Source organism: Trichogramma pretiosum, unplaced genomic scaffold (assembly GCF_000599845.2).
Source record: "Trichogramma pretiosum strain Unisexual culture from Peru unplaced genomic scaffold, Tpre_2.0 scaffold18, whole genome shotgun sequence".
In the NCBI taxonomy this organism is placed as follows: Eukaryota; Metazoa; Arthropoda; class Insecta; order Hymenoptera; family Trichogrammatidae; genus Trichogramma; species Trichogramma pretiosum.
Window position 1 is genome coordinate 1,909,943 of NW_019641681.1, and position 23,522 is coordinate 1,933,464.

Below are 23,522 nucleotides of genomic sequence, written 5' to 3' on the forward strand. Positions count from 1 at the left end.
GTCATTTTGCTTGGATAGATGCGAGTGCATGAACAGATGCCTGGAAACCGATCTCGGCCAGAAGTGGACGCAGGTCAGGACGTCGGTGCTGGGTGTGGTCGACACGCCCGCCTTCGAGTGGATCATACTCGTGCTGATATTCGCCTCGTCGATAACCCTGTGCTTCGAGGACATCTATCTCGACGACAATCCCTTTCTCAAGAACATCCTCTACTGGACCAATCTCGGATTCTGCATGTTGTTCTGCGCCGAGATGCTGCTCAAGTGGCTGGCCCTCGGCTATTGTAAATACTTTACTAGTTTCTGGACCATCCTCGACTTTATCATTGTTTTCGTAAGTACCCCCACGCATACCGAGATTCATCATCCTCACGATTGATTAATTATCATATCTATTTTTAATATTAAGTGGGGCGAGGGTATAAATGAATATTTTTGTTGAGCAAAGCCACAGTTGACGCCGTAATTGATGTCTATAACACGCGTCGATGTGTACAGCATGAGCGTATATAAATAAAATTTCAGCGCATTTTAATATATACACGATTAATCGCTGAACATGCATCACGCGCCGCCTACCTGTACATTATTTATGGCTTTTTAAAATTATTTAAATCACGCGACTCTATATATAAAATATGTGGAACAAATTTAAATTTGAAAATTTTATCCTCAAAGCAGCACTACTCGTATAACGCATTGATATATCCGCCGTAGCCTGTATATCCTCGTATCAAATTTGTATCTATATTATTATATGCATTACTATTTTGTGTGTGTGCGTATTAAACCGTATACATGCCCATCTCAAACGTCAGGTATGTTGTGAAAGGAAGAAAAAATAAAAATTAGCCAAAAAGTTCACTCAGTAGGTTGTTTTCTTTTTTTTTTATTTCATTTTGAATTTTTTACCACACATGCATTTTATATAATACAAAGCTTTTGTACAATATTTCTTCTGATGAATTTTTGTAAATTTTTTTGTAAATAACGTAACAACGGTTTTTTACGAAAATTTTAATAAAAATATACAAGCTTGCTTTTGATTGCTTATATACAAAATATATCTCGCTTCAATCTATATACATTACAGTAAACAGCTTCTTTTTCCAATAATATTATATTACATACATGATGCTTTGTAAAGGTAACATAATAACAGCAACAGATAAAAATACGCGTAATACCATGTAACGCGCGCGAGGAAAAAGCTTAGGGTGAGAAATCCTGTTGACGACAACCGTTCGACAGTTGGTACTTTTTGTGCTGCGCGCGGTGCGTGTGTGGTGAGAGATAACAACGACAACAAAAAAGTGGCGATGCTTTGAGAGAAAACAAAAAGGTCAACGATCGAATTGTGGGGTTGTCGCAATAAGATTTCTTACTCTATGTAAACATCACGAAATGAACAATCGCGTGTGTATGACGCACGAATGCGTATGTTTTTTGATTCCGATTCGACACACGGTACATGAGTATTACCATATGAGATTTGAGTAGTTTTTAACAATTTTGCAGTTGTAGTTTGCACATTACTACATTCCAGTATCAATTTCGTGATTATTATAAAGAGTAGAAAATATAATATACTTCATTATTCCATTATATTGTACTTACATGATAAAAACTGCTTTGTTGACAATTAACGTAACGATATAAGCACAGCTGTACCATTTATGAATTCACAAATCACCATTAGAAGCAAACGAGCAAACAAAACGAGCAGCACAACAGAATTGCCTATGAAATTTAGATTTGTCCGCACCCAACATATATTGCACTGGAATAAAAAATTAGCTCCACGTACTACAGCAACATATCGAATCGAATGAAAATTCATAAATGGTATATCGCTTTGTATATATAATGCCAGATTCTGCATATTTCGCAATATGTAAAGGATCAGGAGAGTTGCCCCCCGCAGTGAATTTAAAATGCATCGACATGCGAAAATTAAAAATTTACCTCATGATTATAATTATACATGATCAATGCTAAATTATTGTAATTTTTCTTATTTCTTGTAAATATTATTACGTACCGAGCGCAAATATAAAATATACAGCATAATTTACGAACTGCATTTATTATATTCTGAGCTTTAAAACAAGGAATGATTTTTCGCACTCGATTTTATTCAACAATATTTATATACTATATAAATCGTAATGGTAGTTTTATTATTATTATACAAATACATACATTTCACCTCGTAAATTTACTTTTTGAATATATAATGGCATGATAAACATTATATACGCGTAGAGCCTCGTTGACTGAATTTTAGAGTACGCCGCTGCGTTTGGCCCGAAAAAACTTTTTGCACCAAATGTCGACTGCTTTTCGCAGGTATCCATATTTAGTCTGCTGATCGAAGAGAACGAAAATCTCAAGGTGCTGCGCTCGCTGAGGACCCTCAGGGCGTTGAGGCCTCTGAGAGCCATATCGAGGTGGCAAGGCATGAGAGTGAGTTACCATTATCAATTGCCCGTAACATTGTACGATTATTTGTACGAAAATGTTATTGTTTATTTGTACTACTTGTGCAGATCGTCGTGAACGCCTTGATGTATGCCATACCCAGTATCTTCAATGTATTGCTGGTCTGTCTGGTATTCTGGCTGATATTCTCCATCATGGGTGTGCAATTTTTTGGTGGCAAGTTTTTTAAATGCCTCGACGAAAACGGCCTCCTTCTCAACGTATCCGTGAGTGTCCTCTTGGGCAATGAGAAAAAAATTCCCCTTTGAACGCATAATTATTTCGCGCTCACACTTATATGCACACAGGTGGTCGACACGAAGGACGATTGCTTCAGGCAGAACTACACGTGGGAGAACAGCAAGATCACGTTCGATCACGTGGGCCTGGCCTACTTGGCGCTGTTCCAAGTGGCGACCTTCGAGGGCTGGATGGAGGTGATGGAGGACGCCGTGGACGCCCGGGGCGTCGATCTGCAGCCCCAGCGCGAGGCCAATCTCTACGCCTATCTCTACTTCGTCATATTCATCGTCTGCGGCTCCTTCTTCACGCTGAATCTCTTCATCGGAGTTATCATCGATAATTTCAATATGCTTAAGAAAAAAGTAATTACCCATATCGAGATTTTATGTACGTAGCGGTTTATGTGTGTACTAGTCGCAGCATGTAGCCTTTAAATCGAAAGCCAATTAACCGATAATCCCGCTCGCGGCCAGTATACACTATGTGTTTACAAGATATCCTACATAATTCGCAATGTTGTACGGCTTAATTCCTCTTTGCCTCAACTACGCGATTTAACTTCTTTTCTCTTTTCCTTTGCAGTACGAGGGTGGAGTGCTAGAAATGTTTCTGACCGAGAGCCAGAAGCACTACTACACTGCCATGAAAAAGTTGGGTAGGAAAAAGCCGCAAAAGGTGATAAAACGACCGATGAATCAGATTCTCGCCATGTTCTACGATCTGTCCAACTCGAGAAGGTAAGCCTCATTGCATCGATTGCGTCAAGTTTCTATAAAGCCTATAGCATCGATCCTCCTCGCATATACAGGTTCGAGATAGCCATCTTCGTGCTGATATTTCTCAACATGCTGACCATGGGCATCGAGCACTACAATCAGCCGCATCCGATTTTTTTCGTCCTCGAGGTGTCGAACGCCTTCTTCACGACGGTCTTCGGCCTCGAGGCCATAGTCAAGATAATCGGCCTGCGCCATCACTACTTCACGGTGCCCTGGAACCTGTTCGATTTTCTCCTCGTGTTGGCCTCGATACTCGGCATACTCATGGAGGACATCATGATCGACTTTCCCGTCTCGCCGACGCTGCTGCGCGTGGTGCGCGTCTTCAGGATCGGCCGCATACTGCGATTGATCAAGGCCGCCAAGGGCATAAGGAAGCTGCTTTTCGCGCTCGTCGTCAGTTTGCCGGCCCTGTTCAACATCGGCGCGCTACTGGCACTGATCACGTTCATCTACGCCATCATCGGCATGTCGGTCTTTGGCCACGTGAGGAAACAGGGTGCGCTCGACGATATGGTGAGTTATCGACGCCAATTCAAATTCTTCGTATACGTAATGCATCGTATAATTTCAAATTCAATCGACAATGTAGGTGAATTTCGAAACGTTCGGCCGGAGCATGCAGCTGCTGTTTCGACTGATGACGTCGGCCGGCTGGAACGACGTGCTCGAGTCGCTGATGGTGCAGCCGCCCAACTGCGACCCGACGCCGACCAGCCGCAAGCTCAACGGCGACTGCGGCTATCCGCTGCTGGCCATCACCTACTTTACGTCGTTCATCATCATCAATTACATGATCGTCATCAATATGTACATAGCCATCATATTGGAGAACTTCAATCAGGCGCATCAAGAGGAGGAGATAGGCATCGTCGAGGACGACTTGGAGATGTTCTACATCAGATGGTCCAAGTGAGTACAATAATTACAGATGATCGATGCGCCGTCCTCTGCAGTCTTGCCATGATATTTGTCAATGTGTGTGGCATGTCCGCACGTTTAATTATTACAGGTATGATCCGCACGCAACGCAGTTCATACGCTTCTCGCAGCTGAGCGACTTCATTGCGAGTCTTGACCCACCATTAGGAATATCAAAGCCCAATGTCGTGGCGTTGGTGAGCTTTAATCTTCCTATTGCGAAGGGTAACAAGATCCACTGCCTTGATATACTGCACGCTCTCGTCAAGCACGTGCTCGGTCACGTCGAGGAGTCGGACGATTTCAAGAAGCTCCAGGAACAGATGGATATCAAGTTCAAGAAGCAGTTCCCGACGCGCAAGGAGCTCGAAATCGTATCTTCCACGAGAATCTGGAAGCGCCAAGACAAGGCAGCCAGACTCATCCAGCGAGCTTTCCGCGATTTTACCGAGTGAGTCGATCGATTTATTTATATCGCTGCCCCTTATCCCTGGTAGAATACGGCAATGCCATTTTGAGCATCTACCGCTAGATGGCGATTACTTAAATGTCTAAATCTGCAAGTGGCAAAATCAAAATAATTGTATAAGTCGAAGCGCGGTTTGGGACACCATAATCTTGATATTATGGCAGTTGAAAACTAACGCGAATGTGTTTAACCTCCAGGAACAAGCGAGAACGAGAGCGGATCGCGCAGGAAGTGGATTCGCAGACGCAGACGTCGAGTCCCGGCGGGATGGGCAGCGACGGTAGGGGCGCGGGCGGCGCCGGCCCTCACGGCTGGGGCGGCAAGCTGTCGGCTCTGCTGCACGTGCATCGTGGCAGTAGGGCCAGCAGTCGCAAGTCCTCACGGGCCAGTGACGCCAGCGACGCCAGCGATCTTGGCCAAGCGTCGGCCATGTTCTTCCAAAATTTCCCGCTGCTGATGCTCTCCGGCGCCACCGGTACCCACGAGGACCTGCAGCCCCCCGCCCTCACCGTCTCGCGTGCCTCGCCGACGGCCGATCCTGCCGCTGTCGCTGCAGCTGTCGCCGAGCTACAAGCCCAGAACACGAGGTAAATCATCGAGCCACTACGTAACGATCGATCGCGATGAGCTTTTTTTGCCATTGACTAATGATTCGACCGGGTCTTTTTTCACAATGAAATGTGGCGTATTACGTATGTTTTTGGTACTGCTACGAAAAAGCTTTAATCGAATATTTTTTATCTCGCATTGAGAGAGCGATTCTGACGTCATGGTCTTTCTTTTTTATTTTTCCGAACAGACCTCAGAGAAGCCAGTCAATTTAATGTATATATAGGTAAATACTATTAACAACAAGGAGTTAAAATATATATTTTTGGCTTTATCAAGTAGTACTCCTTATATGGCATGGAAAATCGCTGAATTTTTTCAATTGAAAATACCTAACAAGTTTGGATTACTCTTAAACGAATGGTCCAATAGTTTTAATAATTTTTTCAACTTTTAAATTAGGCATAGTTTAACATTTTTTAATATTGAATCACACATAGATCAAGCAGCTTGTTAAAAATCCTTTTTTGAATCAATAATAGTTATATGATAATTTAAAGATATGATCAAAAACTTCAACAAAGAGCTTTGTTGTCTCGTTTTGTATGAGGTATAGTGTATATAAATTCTAACACCGCATATAGCTCCGCTGCTGTTTTCTTTTGTGATATCAGCGAACATTAGAATAAGGGTCAAGTTTTCTCTTATATTACCATTATATAGTAACGATTAAAATAAAGCCTGGCTTTACTAGTTCACATTATAATAAATGCGCCCAGCTTTCGAATCCCCAAAGTGCTACATCATCGCTTACGTTCATATAATTCATCGTATTTTTAATCGCGAATATAGTCTTAACATAATGTTAGCTCTATAGAAAAAATGATAATAGTCTTCGTAAAACAATTAAATAATTTCTAGTCCGTGATTAATATAGTTAGAAAACGTTTTTATCATCATTATAATAAAATAAATCAGTTTATCAATATAGACAGATATAATACAAGTAGAACAGAGTTTGAGAGGTGGATGAGAATTACTTTACATACACACACGCACACACCAACGAAGATAATTAATTTTTTAACCGATGCAAAAATAAAATATCATTCTGTTTTGACATATCAACAGTCGAACTTTGGGCCGTCAAGACGCCGTGGACCCGGACGAGGACGCAGCCGCGGCGGCCCAAGGCTCTCCACCAGCAGCAGCCGCCGCCTCCAGCAGCCAGAACTCGACACTCTCGCGCAAGCGTCACTCGCTGCGCCCGAGCGGCACGACCCTGTCGCTCAACGTACTGCAGCGCGACATCAAGGAGGCGTTCACGCGGCGCTGCAGCAGCCTGCGTAGACGGCCGGCGCCTCGACCGCCGCTGACCCAGGCCGTGTCGACGGTCGCCGACGCGAGCGGCCGCAGCGAGTCGGTCAGCATACTGGTCACCGAGCCGAGTCCCGAGGGTGGAGGCCCCGGCCGGCCACCGCTGCTGCGCCAGCAGTCCGAGGCCAGCACCGTCGTGCACGTGCTGGTGCATCGCGAGAGCGAGGAGTACCGGGAGGTGCACGACGAGCAGGACGAGGACGAGGCCGCTGCCGCCGCCGAGGCTGCGCTTGGCTCCTCGGAGCACCGGTCGAAACAAGCAGGCGACGACGATCACGGGGCCAGCTGATCGAGATAAAGCGGCGCCGCTGCTGGCGACTTTTTCTAAATGTTACGCGTACTCGATCGAGCGCTGCGCTATAAATATTATAAATAAATATTGTATGTCTCCTCGTTGCGGACGTTTCGTTATTTTTTGTGCGGGTGGGAATTACGCGGATTTTTTGGCCTTTCGTCTTTCTTTTTTTTTTTAGTGTTTCATCGCGTGGGATCGTACGGAATGTTTATAATAACGATTACCTTCCCAAATTTCACGGTGATAGAGGGTAGATTTTAACATATGTAATATTGATACACAGAGCGTATCACAATGAGTAAGCAATCATCGTACGCATACCTAGAAGTACTATTTTTCACTACGTATAGATAAAATGATATAAAAAACAATGAAGCTGAAAATATCGACGGTTTTTTCAAACAACTGCGCGAGGGTGTAGGGCGATTATCGTGTGAAATTTTTAGAAAGCTCAGTTACACATTTTCTTAAGCGTGTTAAATGGTGTATTATTTCTTGAAAAAAAAAAAAGATGTGACGACAATTTTGCATACTTTGGACTATTTTTTAGCTCCTTTTATATAAATAAAAAGCGTTTCTCTATAATCGTACAGTCACTTCTGCGTCGTGTACGAGGAAGACTACATCGACTGCGTGCTCGACAAAACAATGTATTCTTAGATCCTTATTAAAAGAAAGCAAAAGAGAGCAACACCCATGAACAAATATATCCAATTATGCCTTTCGGGTAATTTAGTCTAAACACTTTTTCTACGAGTAAGGCCGAGCTTTTACCTGCGGTTTTTGACTCTTTCTAACTATACAAAAACGATAATTTAATTAAATTTGTCTATAGCGAAACGATTTTCAACAGATTTATGATTTTTAAAGAAGAACAATAGCAAAAGAGTGTGAATAAAAATTACCTCTATAAATTCAAGAATTACATCTATGATATTAACATTACGCATATAGTGATAATATGTTTGTAAATTAATTTAACTTATAATTCGCATGACGTGATGTTGGCAATCAAGGCTGACATCTCGAGATAACATAAACAAAAATAGACGATAATAGGCATGTTATAAATTCTAAATACATTGTGAAGCCTCTACTTTCACTTCTAAAGCATAAATTTAGATGGAAAAAAATTTGAAAAAAATTCATGTAATCTAATAAATAGTTATGAGTTCGTGCGTCAGTTTCATGAGTATATAGAAAAACAAAACAATCCAACGAAGTTTCGCACGCAAAATATACGAAAAAATTACAAACATTTTTACTTGTAAATATCATTAGCTGGTAACGGTGGAAATGGCGCTGTAACATCGTCTATTTCGTTGGACTTGAAGAAAAAACAGTTGAAAAATAAAGTACTGCCTGAGATGTTGAAAATTCATAAACTTGTTAAGTTGCGCATGTGTATAGATTTTTGCTGGGCGTTTTAGATAGTTAGAGTTTTTAATCAACAAAATATACTTATATGAATATAGGAAAATTAAAAAATTGTAAAAAAGAACAAACTCGCGCGTAATCGATGCATTAACACAAAAAATGCCCGAATACAAGCGATTATAACGATAAAAAAGAATTACTGTATTAGTTTTTTGTAAAGAAAACTTGAAATTATATGTGTGACGCATGAAAATACTTCGAACCCCCAATGAAATTCCTATATCTCCCTTCTTTCTATACACAAAACAATACAATTTTGTCGTATTGATATCATATAAAAATAATACTTGGCTTCGCGCGATTATGAATCGACGCCCGGAAAATAAAAATAAGTGAAGAAACGTAATACAGGAATCTTTCAAAAAAAAGCTTCGCTAATTATAGCGTCGAGACGAGGCCCCTCCCGAAGTGTCGCCTTAAATAACATTACGCGCGTTACACATAAATAAGCTAACACACACACGATGTAAATAGGCAAAAAATAATGATTAGTAATCGTAAATAAACTGAATTAAATAAGTCAATTATTGAGTAATATGATGCGTCTCATCATCATGCGTTTGATAACACAGTATAATAATTACGTGTCGCGCAACAATAAACTACTAGAAAATGGAGAGAAAGAAAATATAAAGAGGGTATAACGAGTACATTATTAAACTTAAAATCTTCTTAATAAGCAAAATTAATAAAAAAAAATATCGCGGAACGATTGCGTGACAAACTGGTTAATATCTTTTGTTAAAATCGTTCGTTTTATTTTTCTATATAAATAAATAAATGACCCAATTCATTATTTTCTCATTAAATATCGCTTTGATCTCGAAACGCAATTCATATTTGTAGCACGTAAATTTTTTAACTATCGTTGCTGTATGAGAAATAAATAATAAAGAAAATAAATTCTGGGATGCAAAAAGAAGGCAGAAACTGTACAATCATTTAAATCATGTAATAAAATTTAAAAAAAAAAGTGAATAAATATATTATATAAAATTACGAGTAATATTTAAATTTTAAATAAAAAACGATAGTTAGACAAGAGTGAATAAAAAAAAATTTCTTTCGAGGAAAAATGTGCATGAACATGAGGATGATTGCTTGAATGGTCTGATACGTGTTTTTGTTTCGCTTCGACATGTGTGTGCATCGACGATAATCGCACACGTTGCGATGTGCTCGATTTTTTTAATACGAAATATACAAGTGTACCTATAGGGTTATCGACCCAGTGATTGACCAGAACCCAGAAAATGACCATTTTGTAAAATACGTCGTTGAAAACAATTAGAAATTATAATACAAAAGTAAGGGTTTCAAATTAAATTTTTTAGCGAGTAGTGCCTTTTATTTTTTATTATCATGTAACAAGGAAAAAGATTGATTATTGGATATCCAAAAATTGTCATTCACTGGTATGGTCGAAAGAGGTCAATTACTGGGTAAAATATCCTATACTTGAACAACATGTGAAAAAAATGCATTGACTGCCACCTTATCGCGCCGACGGAATTTGAATATAAATAATCGTATAGGAACCCCTAAAAGTTTCGTTACATAATTTTAAGATTTATTATTATTTTTTCACACTTCGAATATGCCTCAACTACTTTATGAATAAATAAATAATTAAAGAAAAACTATCATTGACGTTAACCAACGAAATTATAAATCGATGTGAACTTTATCGTAAAATGAAAAAAAAATTGACAATATATCATGTTAGTGTTGAATTTGAGATAATATTTAGCAAGTATGAGGGAAAATGAAAAAAATTCCACATAATTTTAAAATTTCTGTCTTTGTTTCGTTATGTTATCTTTAAAAATAGATGAATCGCTGACTATCATGAGTATACGAAACACACGTTAAATTTTTATTTTAAAACTAAAAGTAAAATTACGTTACACATTCGGAAAGTCTACAGACGCAGAAGCACAAATAAAATCACGCAATACTATTTTGCAACACGATGTGCATTATAATTATGAAAAAAATAAAAAAAATAAATAAATGACAACAAAAATTCAAAGGCCTACTAATATTATCGGATGACAACTGTAAGTTGAATAATTGTCTTCATTATTATAGTGTTGGTTACATGAACATATTGCCATGTATAATACAGAAAAAAAATAATGCAATAAAATCGAGCGAATGAAACAAAATAAATATTTATTAAACTGTATAAGAATGAAATTATGTGATTTGAGCATTATAAATGAAAAAAAATTCGAAATAATACATGATTATCTTTTTTGAGGTATGTAAAATTATTGACGATTTTATCGAACTTTGTTCTATTTTCCCGAATCTTCCCCCCGGTCAATCGATAAATGTCTTCGATTATGCCGTATTTGCGTGCCAATGATATATCTTTGATGTAGCGTGTGAATGTGTGTAAAAGCTCAAATTTTTCCAAATTTTTCACTTCTATAATTTCGAATCAAAACGTAACGTGACAACTATTCCTCAACAAAATACTTGCGCCAATTCTAATTTTCTTTTTCCAGAATGCACGAACAATTTAATTTTATGATAGACCGGATTCGTGAAAAAACTTCTCGATCGTACACATCCTATCAGTACTGGCTATCCTTCCCCAATAAATCCTTTAATACTTTCATTGTAAAGCTTTGAAGTAGCCGAGCGTTGTTTCTGTTTTAATATTTGCGATTGTTAAATTACGTTTTGTAAAGTATAAAACGATTTTATAATTGTTACAGTTATTGGCGAAAAATCATTATTTATACGCATCGTCGACATTTTTACGATCGAATCAAAATTAAATTGTATACTTTTACAAATAGCGAGTATAATGTGCGCGTCACACCTTGGCATTTGCATTCAAAATATTATAAGTGTGATAAATAAATGAAAAAAAAATATAGTTGTTGTCGTTGTTACTGGGAGTAATATAAAGTATATGAATTTATTATTGTCAGCATTGGATTTATGATTGTAAGATTATAATTATTGCGATGTACTTTCGTCGGCTCCGCGGTATAGAATATGTGCTCGAGCGATCAAAGGCAGATCAATGAGTAAAAAAAATCTTTAATTATAAAAAGAAAATTAAATAAATAAATGGTAAAACTTTAAGACTTACAAGTCCAACGTACAAGAGAGGAGATATTCGATTTTTACTGGTTTGATGTTACATATATATAAAAGAACCAGTGATACGCAGTTGGAATCCAGCAATATAAGGAATAGTTATTCTATTAAAGATTTTATTAAATTAGTAATTAACTCAAATACAATACTTAAAACAAAAAAAAATAAATTGAAAAGAAAGATGAGCTAGACTCTATGAATTATAAATTAGTACCTGTTTGCTTGTTTTACTAACAAATGCGAATATAATTATAACTCATAAAAAAGTATTACATAATTATTCCTAAATAATAATAAAAAAAGAAATTTATCAATAACGAGATTAACTTTTATTCGTAATCACCTCCATTGATCTCTTCATACATTTATATTACATTATAGTTTCAACATAGCTAAGAATTTTTTTATTCCATGAATCTTAATTGATACTAAATTCAAGTGAATGAGTCCTTGCCATACTAGAAACACTCAAATTTCAAATATCCAAAACATGTTTTCTTTCAACAAACAAACTTGTAGATTTTATTTTGTAGAAACTCTAGTTCTTTTATCCCAGGAGAAGTTTGTTCCATAGTTTCGAGGCATTGGGTCCTTATCATGATGCGACTGTACCAAATATTTCCAACCCATTTTTTTACAGTGCTCTTGTGCTTCTTCAAGAGTTTCAAAATTAACTCGCAAGGCTTGCAATGGATCACCTCTACAATCATAAATGATGGATAAATTAATAGGTAATTCATGAATTAATAGGTTTTTATGTTACTTACGATGAGCACCATCCCATCAAAGGATTCTCCCAACGTTCTCTGGTATCAAAACTAATTTGCCAGAAATTGATATTATCAGTGCCAGACTGCATCGCATTCTTAGCTGGTTTGTAAATGCGAACTGTCCTGGTTTTGATGTGTTCCTCAGGTGTCCCAGACGCAATGCCAACATTATTCTCTTCGCTTTGAATTGTAATAAGGCCTTTCATAGCTTCTTTGCGTTGGAATTCTGCTTTGTGAGCAAAGAAAGTTTTGGTTGTTTTTCTGTCAGGCTCGTGTATCTGCAATGCTTTCTCCACATCAGCCATATCCTTGGTCAGCACAGAAGAGCTCGAGATGTGTTGGCTACAATAAGAAAAACAAAATTCAGTGACAGACTCATGAAAACATGATTATGTAAAATGACAGGTTAAGCTTTTGATGTAAACAGCAGAGGCATTCGATGGTTCGATGGGTGTTGTGACTGGTATATTCTTACCATGGTTGAGCATTGTTGATAAAACGATTGACATTACGAATTAAAAGGGCTCGGGAACCCATTTTTGATGGATGCAATAACAGTAGTTGACCACTAGCAGAAGACAACTCAGACGACTCTTGATTTTGATCACAGAAAACGAAAACTCAAGACTCGCCAACAACGTCAGATCGATCGCGTCGGTAAGACAGGAATTATTCGCGTGCCGATAATATTCAAGCGTGAGCGCGCGAAAAAGTCATCGCACGACTCGGATTCGCTCATAAGAAGTTTCGTGCATTATTCGACATGCACAGGCGAATCTTGGATGAATGTAAGACAATATTATTTGAATGGCATGCAAAAATATTTCGTCGCCATCGTCGTTGCATATACATGTATTATATACATAAGAGACATGCATACATGTGCCGAATCATACAATGCACTGCCGATGCATACAAATGAGATACTTACTCGATGACTCGGCGCGAGTATATGAAAATAACTCGGCCGCTGCAGCAGAGAACGATTAAAAAAGCAGCAACTCCGCACTGCATATACACACATGTGCATTGTATTTAAAAAAGCCGTAAAGTAAACAAGCTCGTGGACGTCCTCTCTCTTACTCTCGGTTCTTGATGAAAAGAAAATCTGACCTATATATACGTATACATAATGGGCAAATAGCCGTGTGCTGTTATGTGCTATACGTACCACTGCACTTGGGAGCCTCGAAGCCCTTTAATATGGCGCATGCTCGACTCGGCACATGAAGCAACCCCTTTTGCAATTGCACACTACGTATCCGCAAAGTTGCACACCCCCTCCGAGACTCACACACACACACACACACACACACACACGCATACAGATACACACGAGGGAAAGAAAATCTCGGCTGGTGCCGCTGCACTGCAGTGGAGCGGCAATTCCTCCTTCGTGCCTGTATGTTTATATTTTTATTCCGCGCCCCTTGAGCCGAGCGATATAAACTGCGAGTCGCATATGCCACGTAAGGACGGACGGAGAGACCTGCAGCGGCCGCTACTGCTTCTATCTATATAAATAAAACACCTGCTGTGCGTGTGTGTTGTTGTTTTCGTTGTTGTCGTTGTTGATCGTATTTTTGACGATTGAATAAGGATCGACTAGTCATTATGCGCCTTTACGTGAGTATATACAATGAAAAAATTAAAATAGAGAAGCGACTATATTTTTTATTCGCACGATGCATGTTGAACTAGTAAAAATTGCTGATCCACGCGAAATACTATTTAGTAATCTGTGGCACTGAGCTAATTGCTAATAGCGGATAGCGGCAAATGCAATCGGAAGTATATATGCATCCCCAGCCTCGTTTATGTACGCCAATAAGCTACAGGTGTTAATTTGAAAACGATCGAGTTTATTGAGTGCGAGTAATTTTTTTAATCCAATTCTCTAAATTGAGCCACTCTCGACAATGGATTACGATTTTGCGCTCGATCGCGCGTACGGTTCGCAATAATACATTGACCCTATTCGACTGTAAAAAAGGGATAGTATAGTAGGTATTAAAACGCAAAGTCGGTCACTCGGGGGCTGTTATCGCCGCTCTCTTACTGGTTCTCGCGCGCACCAACGAGCGAGCGAGAGAGAGAGAGATTCTTAATCGAGCCCTCGCGTGCTTTCCTGATTAAATCTCCCGCAATTCGTGTACGTTATACGGTACTACATGCACGTAGTTAACTCTCTTTTCATTTGCGTTGGGAAAATGTACAGGTGAAACTGGCGCTTGGTTTACTTCTCGTGCTGTGCTTTTTCGCCGTACCGTCGAGGAGCGCCAACATCGTCAAAAGGAACTACAGCGATCAGAGCATTCGAGGCTACTTGGCCGAGGTAAATAACGTTTTCCCCCTCGTTTTTTAAGTGACGTGTAACAAAAAATTGTATTGTGAACGCCCCGCGCAGAGAACCTGCTGGTGGAACGAGGTGTGCAAGGAGGAGTTTCACAGCAAGTTTCGCTGCCGTTGTCCGCGCTGGTCCTATTGCCAGGCGCCCGGAAAGTACTACGACGCCCGATGCAGCATCAATCATACCGGCTATATCTGGCTGCAGCCCGAGCTGGCCGTGACATTGGATCAGCGGCAAAAGTAAATAATAAAGCGAAGAGAGACAAAAATAATTGACAATTAAACAATTATATGCAAGCACAACTATTTATTCTAAAGATAGAGAGAAAAAAAAACACGCTGGATCGTACGCAATGTGATATAATGATGAAATTATATTATGTATACACAAAATAAAGAAAAATTATCGTGATTGTTGTTCGTTGAAAAAAGTTTAGAAATGTTATGCAGATTATATACAGAAAATGTTTAATATTATAATATTAATGTTACCAGTTGCAGAGATCTTCATGGTATATCTCGCTAGAAACATGTTACAAACATATTATGTAAATTCAAAAAAATAAACGATGCATTCGAATAAATAGATTTTCATGATAGGGAATACAAAAAAAACCAGAGTCAATTTTATGTTTCCTCGAAATTCTCCATCTCCACTTGTCACGACGATTCGAATGATTTATAAACCACGTGCTGGTTTTTCAAGGCGCTCTTCGAAGCAATTGAAGATACTATTAGAAAGGACCGCGCAAGTAAATGCCCGAGTGACAGTTGAATTTTTCGGTCACGATATCTCCATGTTCGAGACATTTTAAAAAAGATTAATTATAACTACGAGATAACGATCGCTATTCATAGTGAAAATTTTCGAGCTTTTGGTATCATGTTTAGATCCACAGCAAGCTGTATCAAGCTGCGTCAATAGTTTTTATTTTAATGAACAAATATTGTATCCATTATTGTTCAGTATGTTAAAATCCTCGCCGACTAATTTAAAAAAGAATATTGATAGTCCGAATCGCCCCTCTAATATCTTCTTTTCTACTCCCTTCTTCGTTAAAATGTCATTAAAAATGAAAGAAAATAAATTACTCATAATGAGAAAATAAAGCCGTTGTTTTTTTTCAAACAGCTATAACTTTGGAGTTCGTGTTATTATTTTCTTTCCTTATTGGTTTCGTAAAAAAATAAATGATTTAACTGGTTCTTTTATGATTTTCGACCAAAACCAGTTTGAATTGTTACTAAAATATTTTAAGCCTCTCAAAATAAAAATGTTCATCTTTTCATTCTATCTCATCGCAGTTACAATAGTAAATCACGCGGACAAAAAAATGATAGAGAACGTAAAGAACCATCATAATGAAGAGTATGAAGGTCATCTCTAAAAATTCATTCTAGGGGGCATCTGAAACTTTTTTCCTCCAATCATCCACTGTTTGAGGCGTACAGGAATAGTCACCGCACATGCTTCCATTCGAAGAAATTCGAATTTCCATAACCGGACACCCAATTAGAAAATCGACGTAGTCAACGCACGAAATACTTACATGCCAGAAATACGGTTTTCCTCTCACAGATGGCAGGCAGCAGTGGGTTTTTTCGTCTTGCGCGCGCGCACGAGCACCAACTTCGATTATGCAGCATTATGCATTGCACAATATGCGCGCGTCGAGCGGCATCTCGCCGTTGCGGTCGCGAGAAAAGAAGAGGGGATAGGAAATTATGGCCGGCTGTAGTATATAAAGCCGTGTCGAGCGACGCCACTTGGCGACGTCGCGGCCTGCCTCGCGATGAAACACTCTCCCCTCTCTCCCTCCGCTCCCGTCCACTCTGCACCTTGTGCGCCAGTCTCTTTGCGGCGTTGCCTCCCAATGCCGCCGATGCGCTGCTGCGTGTGATGCCTATATGGCTTCGTCGCTGCGCTCGACGACGTAGCGTTCTAGTAGCGAGCCAAGACTCGACAGAAGCAGTCCTTTTTTTCCGCAAGTTCTCGTCATCTTTTGATTGAGAATACATTGGACGTACGAACGTACACATATACAGACAGTACACGCTCACATATACATGTACGCTCGAGAGCTCGTCTGTATTTCTAAATAAAGACGCAGCGAATCGTGTGTGTGGTGTCTACGTATAAGGGAGCGCATTGTCATCGACACACTTTTTCGCCAACGTTATTGCGATAACCTTTTTTTTACATAAACAATCATGGCTCTCAGCCAGATGAGTGTGGTAAGTCAACAATTTTGTTTAAGATCATCGTCGCAACGACGTTTTTCATCCTTGGTTCGGGCGTTGCAGCAGAATTTCCGACGAAAAAAACATGCAAAAGCCGACCTTATGCCACGCGCTCGCGAGGGCCGTGAGGACATTTAAATTTCAGCCCTCGACACGCCGGTTTTTCCTCCCAACGTGTAGTGATTCAGTGCCTGGTGTATTTACACGTGCGAGTAGTGAAAATCGTCGTAACCCAAGTGTCGAGTAGTATAGTGTCCAGGGTAAACGTTTTGAGCGAGAAACTGCGCAACGCCTGCTGCTGCCTCTCGCCCGAGAGCGTTGCGCTCCGCTCTCGACGTTTGCTCATGGAAGGCCATTTATATAGTGGGCTCGAGCCAGCGGAGTCGCATGACTTTTACTCGTCGATTGGCAAAGATGCAAGATGAGATGGTCATCTTTCGCGCGCCGCCGACTTTTCTGGCTTTCGGCATTTTTCGCCCGTCAACCTCGCTCAATCTTGCATACGCGACTGCAATTACGTCCGGTTTGACCCGATGCACGTGCGCGGACACGAGAGACGAAACTTTCGAGGTTACGTCATACCGCGAGATGCAATCGTCGAATGCAATAGATTATGAAAGTATCTGAGGCCGATTAATCTTTCGCTCGAGATGCGCTCGGTTATCTATACAGCGATGACATGCATTGCATAGGTTGAATCTGTTTCGTCTGTTCGCTCCCCTCCCTCTCTCACTCATTATCGCTTGACTTCGTATACTACTCTTCAAAGTGAAAGGAATATAACGTCATTGCTTATGTTATTTTGTACGCTCGATTTTCGACTTTTTCAAACATCGTTTCGATTACTCGATGTGATTTATGATTCAAATGAGATTTTAATGGCCAATTTAGCTAACGTCATTTTTACGTTACAATATGGTTCTACTTATCCCCTGTATTATAGGCATTTGCAGGGCGCGTGTATGTTGATATTTAAAATTTAAAAGCCCCTTTGGATGAAAAACGATGCTACGTTGAATGTAAAGATTCCGGGAAATTTACTGGAAATTTAATTTTTACAAAATTTATCAAAAATTGATCATTAACGTTAACATTTCAGCTGAAAGTTTACAACACAGTAATTGAAGATGTAATCAATGGTGTAAGAGAAAGCTTCCTTGATGAAGGGGTTGATGAGCAAGTACTTCAAGAACTTAAGCAAATATGGGAAACGAAACTACAAAGCAGCAAAGCTGTAGAAATGAATCCAGATCCACCAGAGCCACAGCCTCCATCTAATCCAACAAAATCGAATCAAAGAGCTAAGAGTAAGTTTTCTTTATTGTTAACCAAAGTAATATTCATAACTAAATTTTTTAAATTTATAGATAATACTTTACAAAAATTTTAGATAATCCTTTGAGTCTTTTTTTCTTCATGAAAACCAGTTTTACATATATTTATACTTCATAATGTGTAACCATTAATTCCGTTATAAATGACTGCTATATGTTTATTATCAACTGATAATATCAAATTTTTTTAAATTTATAGTTTAAAATTCATAAAAAATTATTGATTAGATGAAAGAAAATAACTCAAATTTTTTTATTTTTAGAAAATGCACAACCATCACAAGCTACTCTTGCAGCTCAGCAACAGCAGCAAGCACAAGCTCGCGAAAATTCACCGCCTCAAACTCAAGCTCCACAAGTACCAGTTACACAGACTACTCCTCAGACTACGATTTCTACACCTACAACTACCCGCATTGTTCAGCAACAGCAAATTAAGCAGCAACAGCCATTCAATACATTAATACAGCAGCAACAACAACAACAACAACAACAACAACAGCTACAGCAACAACAACAGTTACAACAACAGCAGCAGCAACTTCAACAACTTCAGCAACAACAGCAACTTCAACAGCAGCAGCAACTTCAACAACAGCAGCTTCAACAACAGCAACAACGCCAACAACAACTGCAACAGCAACAACTTCAGCAACAACAGCAGCAGCAACAACAACAACAACAACAACAACAACAACAACAACAGCAACAACAACAACAACAACAACAACAACAACAACAACAACAACAACAACAAATGGAACAGAAACCCCTTACACAACCAATGGGAGATAAGCAAATCTCAATTCAAATCAAATTACCAGCTAATGCTAATTTGCCTGAACGAGTTATAAATGTTCAAGTTCCTTCATCAGCTATTCAATGCAATGCATTGAGCACTTTGTTTTCTGGTCCAATTATTACGGCTGCAATTGGTTTGCCACTTCAACTGGCAACTGCATTACTGCAACAGCATGTTAATCAAACTTTTGCGGGTACACCTGGGTTTAATCCACCTCATGTAACTAATATGGTACAAATTGTCCAAGGAAACCCTAATATGGTACACCACCAACAGCAACAGATAATGACAGGACAGATGAATTCTGAATTTCCCCAACCTAATAACATAGCCCAACTTGATGGTGCGAATATTGAATCAACAGATGATGACGATGACGACGACGATGACGATAACGATGATGATGAAGACATGGATGATGATAAAGACGACGATGATCTTGATGAAGCTGGAGCTAGGGAAGAAGAACCGCTAAATTCGGAAGACGATGTTACAGATGATGACCCAACGGATTTATTTGATACAGATAATGTAGTAGTTTGCCAATATGATAAGGTATAAATGTTAAAATTTACATTAAGCCTAAACCTACAAAAAAATACTTGATTATTAAATTTTCATATTATTTTAGATTACAAGAAGTCGGAATAAATGGAAATTTTATCTCAAAGATGGAATTATGAACTTAAGTGGAAAAGATTTCGTCTTTCAAAAAGCCTCTGGTGAAGGTGAATGGTGAAATAGAGAATAATATTTTCCTGTACGAGAATTCACATAAATACAGAATGGCTTGAAAGTGATCTGTTTATGTGAGCTCATATTTCTGAACATTGATGTTCATTTAATTGGTTACCAATACTTAAAACTCATTTACATCAACAAACGCACAAAGTATTGACCAATTTTTTAGCCAAAATTTATCTTTACTACAACCGAGTTGATTACTGATGCTGGTTTTCTTGATTAATTTTAACGTGCATTTATTTCCTCGAAAAATCTCAATTTTGAGTTTTTTGTAATTATACTATGAAAATGTTCGTTGTAAAATTAAAAGTATGCAAAAAGAACATTGAAACCATTTTTCCAAAGTGATAAAGACTACAGTAACTAGATATTTAACGATATAAAGATGTAAAATCAAGTCTTAAAGATAATAATAGTTCAAGGATTAACATAATTTTAATTTTGTAAAAATGTTATCAAATTACAGCTATAAATGTTTTCTAAATAAAGACTGCATAAATTATTTTTAAAATGATCGCGTTTTATGAAAAGGTAGTTTAGAAATTAAGAAAGCCATCATTGAAAAAAATTGTAAATATCTAGTTGTGCAATTCTAAGAAAAATCGTTAGCGAAAACAAAAAAAGCATCTTTAACATTTTGTAATCCTTGTATTATTATTTAAAAAATATATATACCAACTACGAATGTTCATATACATAAATATTAATGTGCTATTTCAACAGTTAGTAGCAAGTGTCAGATCTAAGGCCCAAATTAAATGAGCCTTGTTTACTGGTTGATGCTTTAAAAACGTATAAATGACCTTCGGAAGTAAAGTAAAGAACTCCTTAGGTGACTTATTCATTAAACTTGACTCTACTTCGATTGATCATTTATACAGTTTATTTTACTTCTTTAGCTGTAGAAATTTCCTTTGTTTTTCTTTGACACATCTTTATGTCTTTGTACAGTAAATATAAAAATTTTCCTGTGCATATATTCAATCAATATACTTAACAATCAATTTTGAGGGCGTAAGTGCCTTGAATAGAAACAATTATTCACTTTTACCTATTAGCTTTGTTAATTTCATAGATAATATTTTATTATCTCGTTCGCTTCATGTGAATGAGTTAAAGTTTCCATTTTAGTGAGTTCTAGAACACATGATGATGACTTCCTTCTAATTTTGAGTACATTTTTTTCTATAAGTAAATCTGATGGATGTATGTATACTAGATTTATATATTGAGAAAAATGATTTTTGCAAATCTGTGCAAATATTTGGAAATAAATGTGTCTTATATTGTTATTATCGTAAAAGATATGTGTAATTCTTAATCTTTTACCTTATGTGGAGTAAATTTCTTTTACAATCAAGTTTATTTTTGAATTATGTTCTTGAGAATTTAAAAATTTAGAAACGTATAAGACTTATATTTTGATTGGATCAACAGCTCCTAAAACGTAAATATTTTTCTCGATAAATTAAAATTAAATTTAAATAAATTTTTCTGTCAATAATGAAATAACGCAAGAAACGCATTCTGAATAAAATCAATTTTGAGGGGCATAAATCTTGTAGATCTGAGACATTAAAAAATAAGATTTTTCATTTGGAATAATATTTTTCACATATTTCAACATATATTTCGATTTATTACTTGCCGCAGCTTGAAAATACATAAAAGAAACAGATCGGTAAACAGCATTTGATAAGTTTACAGAATCTACAACATTTTTTGAATTTCATGACACCTCAAGAAAAATATAATTTTTCTTGAAGATAACTAATCTGCTTTGATGTTTTCATTTTTATTGGTTTAATGCCATTCTAATATCGAAATTCTAATTAAATCTCGAATGAACTGTTTATTGCAGAGCAGCAGCACCAGAAATAATTTCAATAAGTTCTCTGGTGATGACAGCTTGTCGAGTACGATTGAAGGTTAATGTGAGTTTATCAATCATCTCTCCAGCGTTCTTGCTGGCATTGTCCATAGCAGTCATTCTGCTGGACTGTTCACTGCATGCACCTTCTTTCATTGAATAGAATAACATTGATGCAAGAGAAAACTCTAGGTAGCTTTGAATAACTTCATCATCCAATGAATCGTAAACTGACAACTTTGGTGCAGTTGTGACGGCAGATTTGTCATACAAAGGTAAATTATCAATTTTGTATGACACAACAGATTTAAATCTATTGAAAATGATTTTGCCAGATCCATAAGAGTATCTGAAAAAGTAATTAAATTTGAATTAGAATACAGTAATTGATTTTTACAGCTGTAAATCTGAGTTCTAAAGTAGGAAAACTTACCCGCTGTTCATGACTTCAATGGCAATCTTGGCAGCATCATTGAATGTAGGGGGTTTGCGACCAACCTCAGATGCAACAAACAAAATATTTTTTCCAAACAAACGTGACAGAATTGCACGAGATTTTTCACCAATGCACACAATTTTGGTATTTTCTAGTTCAGCTGGATTAGCCAAAAGTGCATCACGGATGTTTCTTGAAACTCCAGTGTGCACAGCACCACAAAGACCACGATCACTTGTAACAGCAATCATGAGTTTCTTTGGCTCTGTTTCAGAAGCAGCAATTTCTGCCTGCTCGTAGAAAACCTTAGCACCTTGTCCAAGTGGTCTTGCTTGCTTAAGATCTCTCTCAGCACGATTGTACTTGGCTGCGGACACCATCTTCATGGATTGTGTAATTTTCTGGATGTTCTTGACCGACTTCAAACGAATGGAAATCGATTTTAGTGTTGCCATACCACGTTGAGATGTTGGTTGAGCAGGCAAGGCCAACGCCAAAAGTTGTTTTCCGTGGCTAAACATGGTTGGTATTTATGTGGTCCCTAAAAACAATTTATAATGCAAAGTTGAAATCCAATAATGTATGACTCAAATGTTCCTTTTATCTTATGCATAAAAATTAATGACTCTATTGCTCTGATTGATAAAATTGGAGTTATTTCAAATAACTCTAACCTGCTGTGACAGTTTACCATTTGTAATTAAAACTGATTTTGAGTAGATTTTAGGCCCTCAAAACAGATATATAATTGTAAAAATTAAAAACTTTTTGAAAACCATCAGAGTTTATAGTTAAAATTTTAAAAATATGTGATCAATGTCAAATAATTTTCCATTCATTTAAATACTGGCAAACTCGCTGAGTCTACATAAAAGCACCATTACCTACAATTAACCAACTTATGAGAGCAGGTGAGAAATGCAGTTATTATGTATGAACGAAAACTTTAATCAACAAATGTGAAAATTTGTCGAGTTGAAAAAAAATCAAGTCACAAGCAGACCCTCACGCACACACTGCAGCAGGCCTTACGTCTGTCTTTTATGTAATCGCTACACGGCACGTCCTCCACTAATTCAGACTAGTAAAACACACGTAAAGTGATCTACTCTCAGTGATTTTTCATGGACAACATGAGCACGAACTATCCTAGAAGTCATTAAGACCAAAACAGGTAAGAACTTACCTTGGGAACCTAATACTCAAAGATAAAGGGAAAAAGTTCGATAAGCCCCGGACGAATTAGTCGGAGAGTGGCAAGTTGCCCTACTGCTAGATGAGCGACGTCGATGCGCTGACCGCTGCTCC

General features: G+C 37.9%; 5 protein-coding genes across 10 annotated transcripts in view; 3 read left to right on the forward strand and 2 right to left on the reverse strand.

Annotated features, from left to right (window-relative positions):
• The window catches only part of LOC106660157 (sodium channel protein 60E), an 80,905-nt gene extending 70,279 nt beyond the window's left edge, over positions 1–10,626 (forward strand). For 3 of the 4 annotated variants that reach the window (XM_023461038.1, XM_023461039.1, XM_014383017.2), the window contains exons 12-21: positions 19–334; positions 2,350–2,466; positions 2,550–2,708; positions 2,790–3,086; positions 3,307–3,461; positions 3,533–4,019; positions 4,096–4,415; positions 4,516–4,875; positions 5,091–5,480; positions 6,574–10,626. In XM_023461038.1, coding sequence (XP_023316806.1) covers positions 19–334; positions 2,350–2,466; positions 2,550–2,708; positions 2,790–3,086; positions 3,307–3,461; positions 3,533–4,019; positions 4,096–4,415; positions 4,516–4,875; positions 5,091–5,480; positions 6,574–7,108 — 3,136 coding nt within the window. In that variant the 3' untranslated portion in view covers positions 7,109–10,626. Of the gene's footprint in view, positions 1–18; positions 335–2,349; positions 2,467–2,549; positions 2,709–2,789; positions 3,087–3,306; positions 3,462–3,532; positions 4,020–4,095; positions 4,416–4,515; positions 4,876–5,090; positions 5,481–5,692; positions 5,729–6,573 lie in introns of all 4 variants that reach the window. The other variant, XM_023461040.1, reaches the window with a different exon arrangement.
• Positions 10,627–11,974: 1,348 nt separating this feature from the next.
• On the reverse strand, positions 11,975–13,052 carry LOC106660156 (NADH dehydrogenase [ubiquinone] iron-sulfur protein 4, mitochondrial). The gene is made up of 3 exons (XM_014383016.2): positions 12,914–13,052; positions 12,436–12,780; positions 11,975–12,368 (listed from the first exon to the last, which is right to left on the reverse strand). Exons 1-3 carry the CDS (start codon positions 12,973–12,975, stop codon positions 12,191–12,193), a joined length of 585 nt encoding a protein of 194 aa, XP_014238502.1. The 5' UTR covers positions 12,976–13,052; the 3' UTR covers positions 11,975–12,190.
• Positions 13,053–13,833: 781 nt separating this feature from the next.
• On the forward strand, positions 13,834–15,371 carry LOC106660138. Its single transcript, XM_014382987.2, has 3 exons — positions 13,834–14,064; positions 14,657–14,773; positions 14,846–15,371. The coding sequence occupies exons 1-3, from the start codon at positions 14,053–14,055 to the stop codon at positions 15,029–15,031; spliced, it is 315 nt and encodes a 104-aa protein (XP_014238473.1). The 5' UTR covers positions 13,834–14,052; the 3' UTR covers positions 15,032–15,371.
• Positions 15,372–16,615: 1,244 nt separating this feature from the next.
• LOC106660016 (transcription initiation factor IIA subunit 1) lies at positions 16,616–21,211 on the forward strand. The gene is made up of 5 exons (XM_023461050.1): positions 16,616–17,022; positions 18,128–18,335; positions 18,626–18,936; positions 19,045–19,719; positions 19,796–21,211. Exons 1-5 carry the CDS (start codon positions 16,999–17,001, stop codon positions 19,901–19,903), a joined length of 1,326 nt encoding a protein of 441 aa, XP_023316818.1. The 5' UTR covers positions 16,616–16,998; the 3' UTR covers positions 19,904–21,211.
• Positions 21,212–21,513: 302 nt separating this feature from the next.
• Positions 21,514–23,501, reverse strand: LOC106660186 (ATP synthase subunit gamma, mitochondrial). 3 transcript variants are annotated; one of them, XM_014383065.2, is made up of 3 exons: positions 23,247–23,350; positions 22,212–22,755; positions 21,514–22,127 (listed from the first exon to the last, which is right to left on the reverse strand). In XM_014383065.2, exons 2-3 carry the CDS (start codon positions 22,733–22,735, stop codon positions 21,761–21,763), a joined length of 891 nt encoding a protein of 296 aa, XP_014238551.1. In that variant the 5' UTR covers positions 22,736–22,755; positions 23,247–23,350; the 3' UTR covers positions 21,514–21,760. The 3 variants fall into 3 exon arrangements, with proteins under 3 accessions (XP_014238551.1, XP_014238550.1, XP_014238549.1); XM_014383064.1 differs by lacking the exon at positions 23,247–23,350 and adding an exon at positions 23,099–23,231; XM_014383063.2 differs by lacking the exon at positions 23,247–23,350 and adding an exon at positions 23,401–23,501 and having other exon boundaries at positions 21,527–22,127.
• Between the last annotated feature and the right edge of the window lie 21 nt (positions 23,502–23,522).

Coding starts and splice junctions, on each gene's coding strand:
- LOC106660156 (XM_014383016.2), bottom strand. CDS start 12,975: ATGGGTTCCCGAGCCCTTTTAATTCGTAATGTCAATCGTTTTATCAAC. Junction 12,781..12,913: donor ATCAACAATGCTCAACCATG/GTAAGAATATAC, acceptor TTCTTATTGTAG/CCAACACATCTCGAGCTCTT. Junction 12,369..12,435: donor TTGATGGGATGGTGCTCATC/GTAAGTAACATA, acceptor TTATGATTGTAG/AGGTGATCCATTGCAAGCCT.
- LOC106660186 (XM_014383065.2), bottom strand. CDS start 22,735: ATGTTTAGCCACGGAAAACAACTTTTGGCGTTGGCCTTGCCTGCTCAA. Junction 22,128..22,211: donor ATTGAAGTCATGAACAGCGG/GTAAGTTTTCCT, acceptor TTACTTTTTCAG/ATACTCTTATGGATCTGGCA.
- LOC106660138 (XM_014382987.2), top strand. Junction 14,774..14,845: donor TTCGAGGCTACTTGGCCGAG/GTAAATAACGTT, acceptor CGCCCCGCGCAG/AGAACCTGCTGGTGGAACGA.
- LOC106660016 (XM_023461050.1), top strand. CDS start 16,999: ATGGCTCTCAGCCAGATGAGTGTG. Junction 17,023..18,127: donor CTCTCAGCCAGATGAGTGTG/GTAAGTCAACAA, acceptor TTAACATTTCAG/CTGAAAGTTTACAACACAGT. Junction 18,336..18,625: donor ATCGAATCAAAGAGCTAAGA/GTAAGTTTTCTT, acceptor TTTTATTTTTAG/AAAATGCACAACCATCACAA.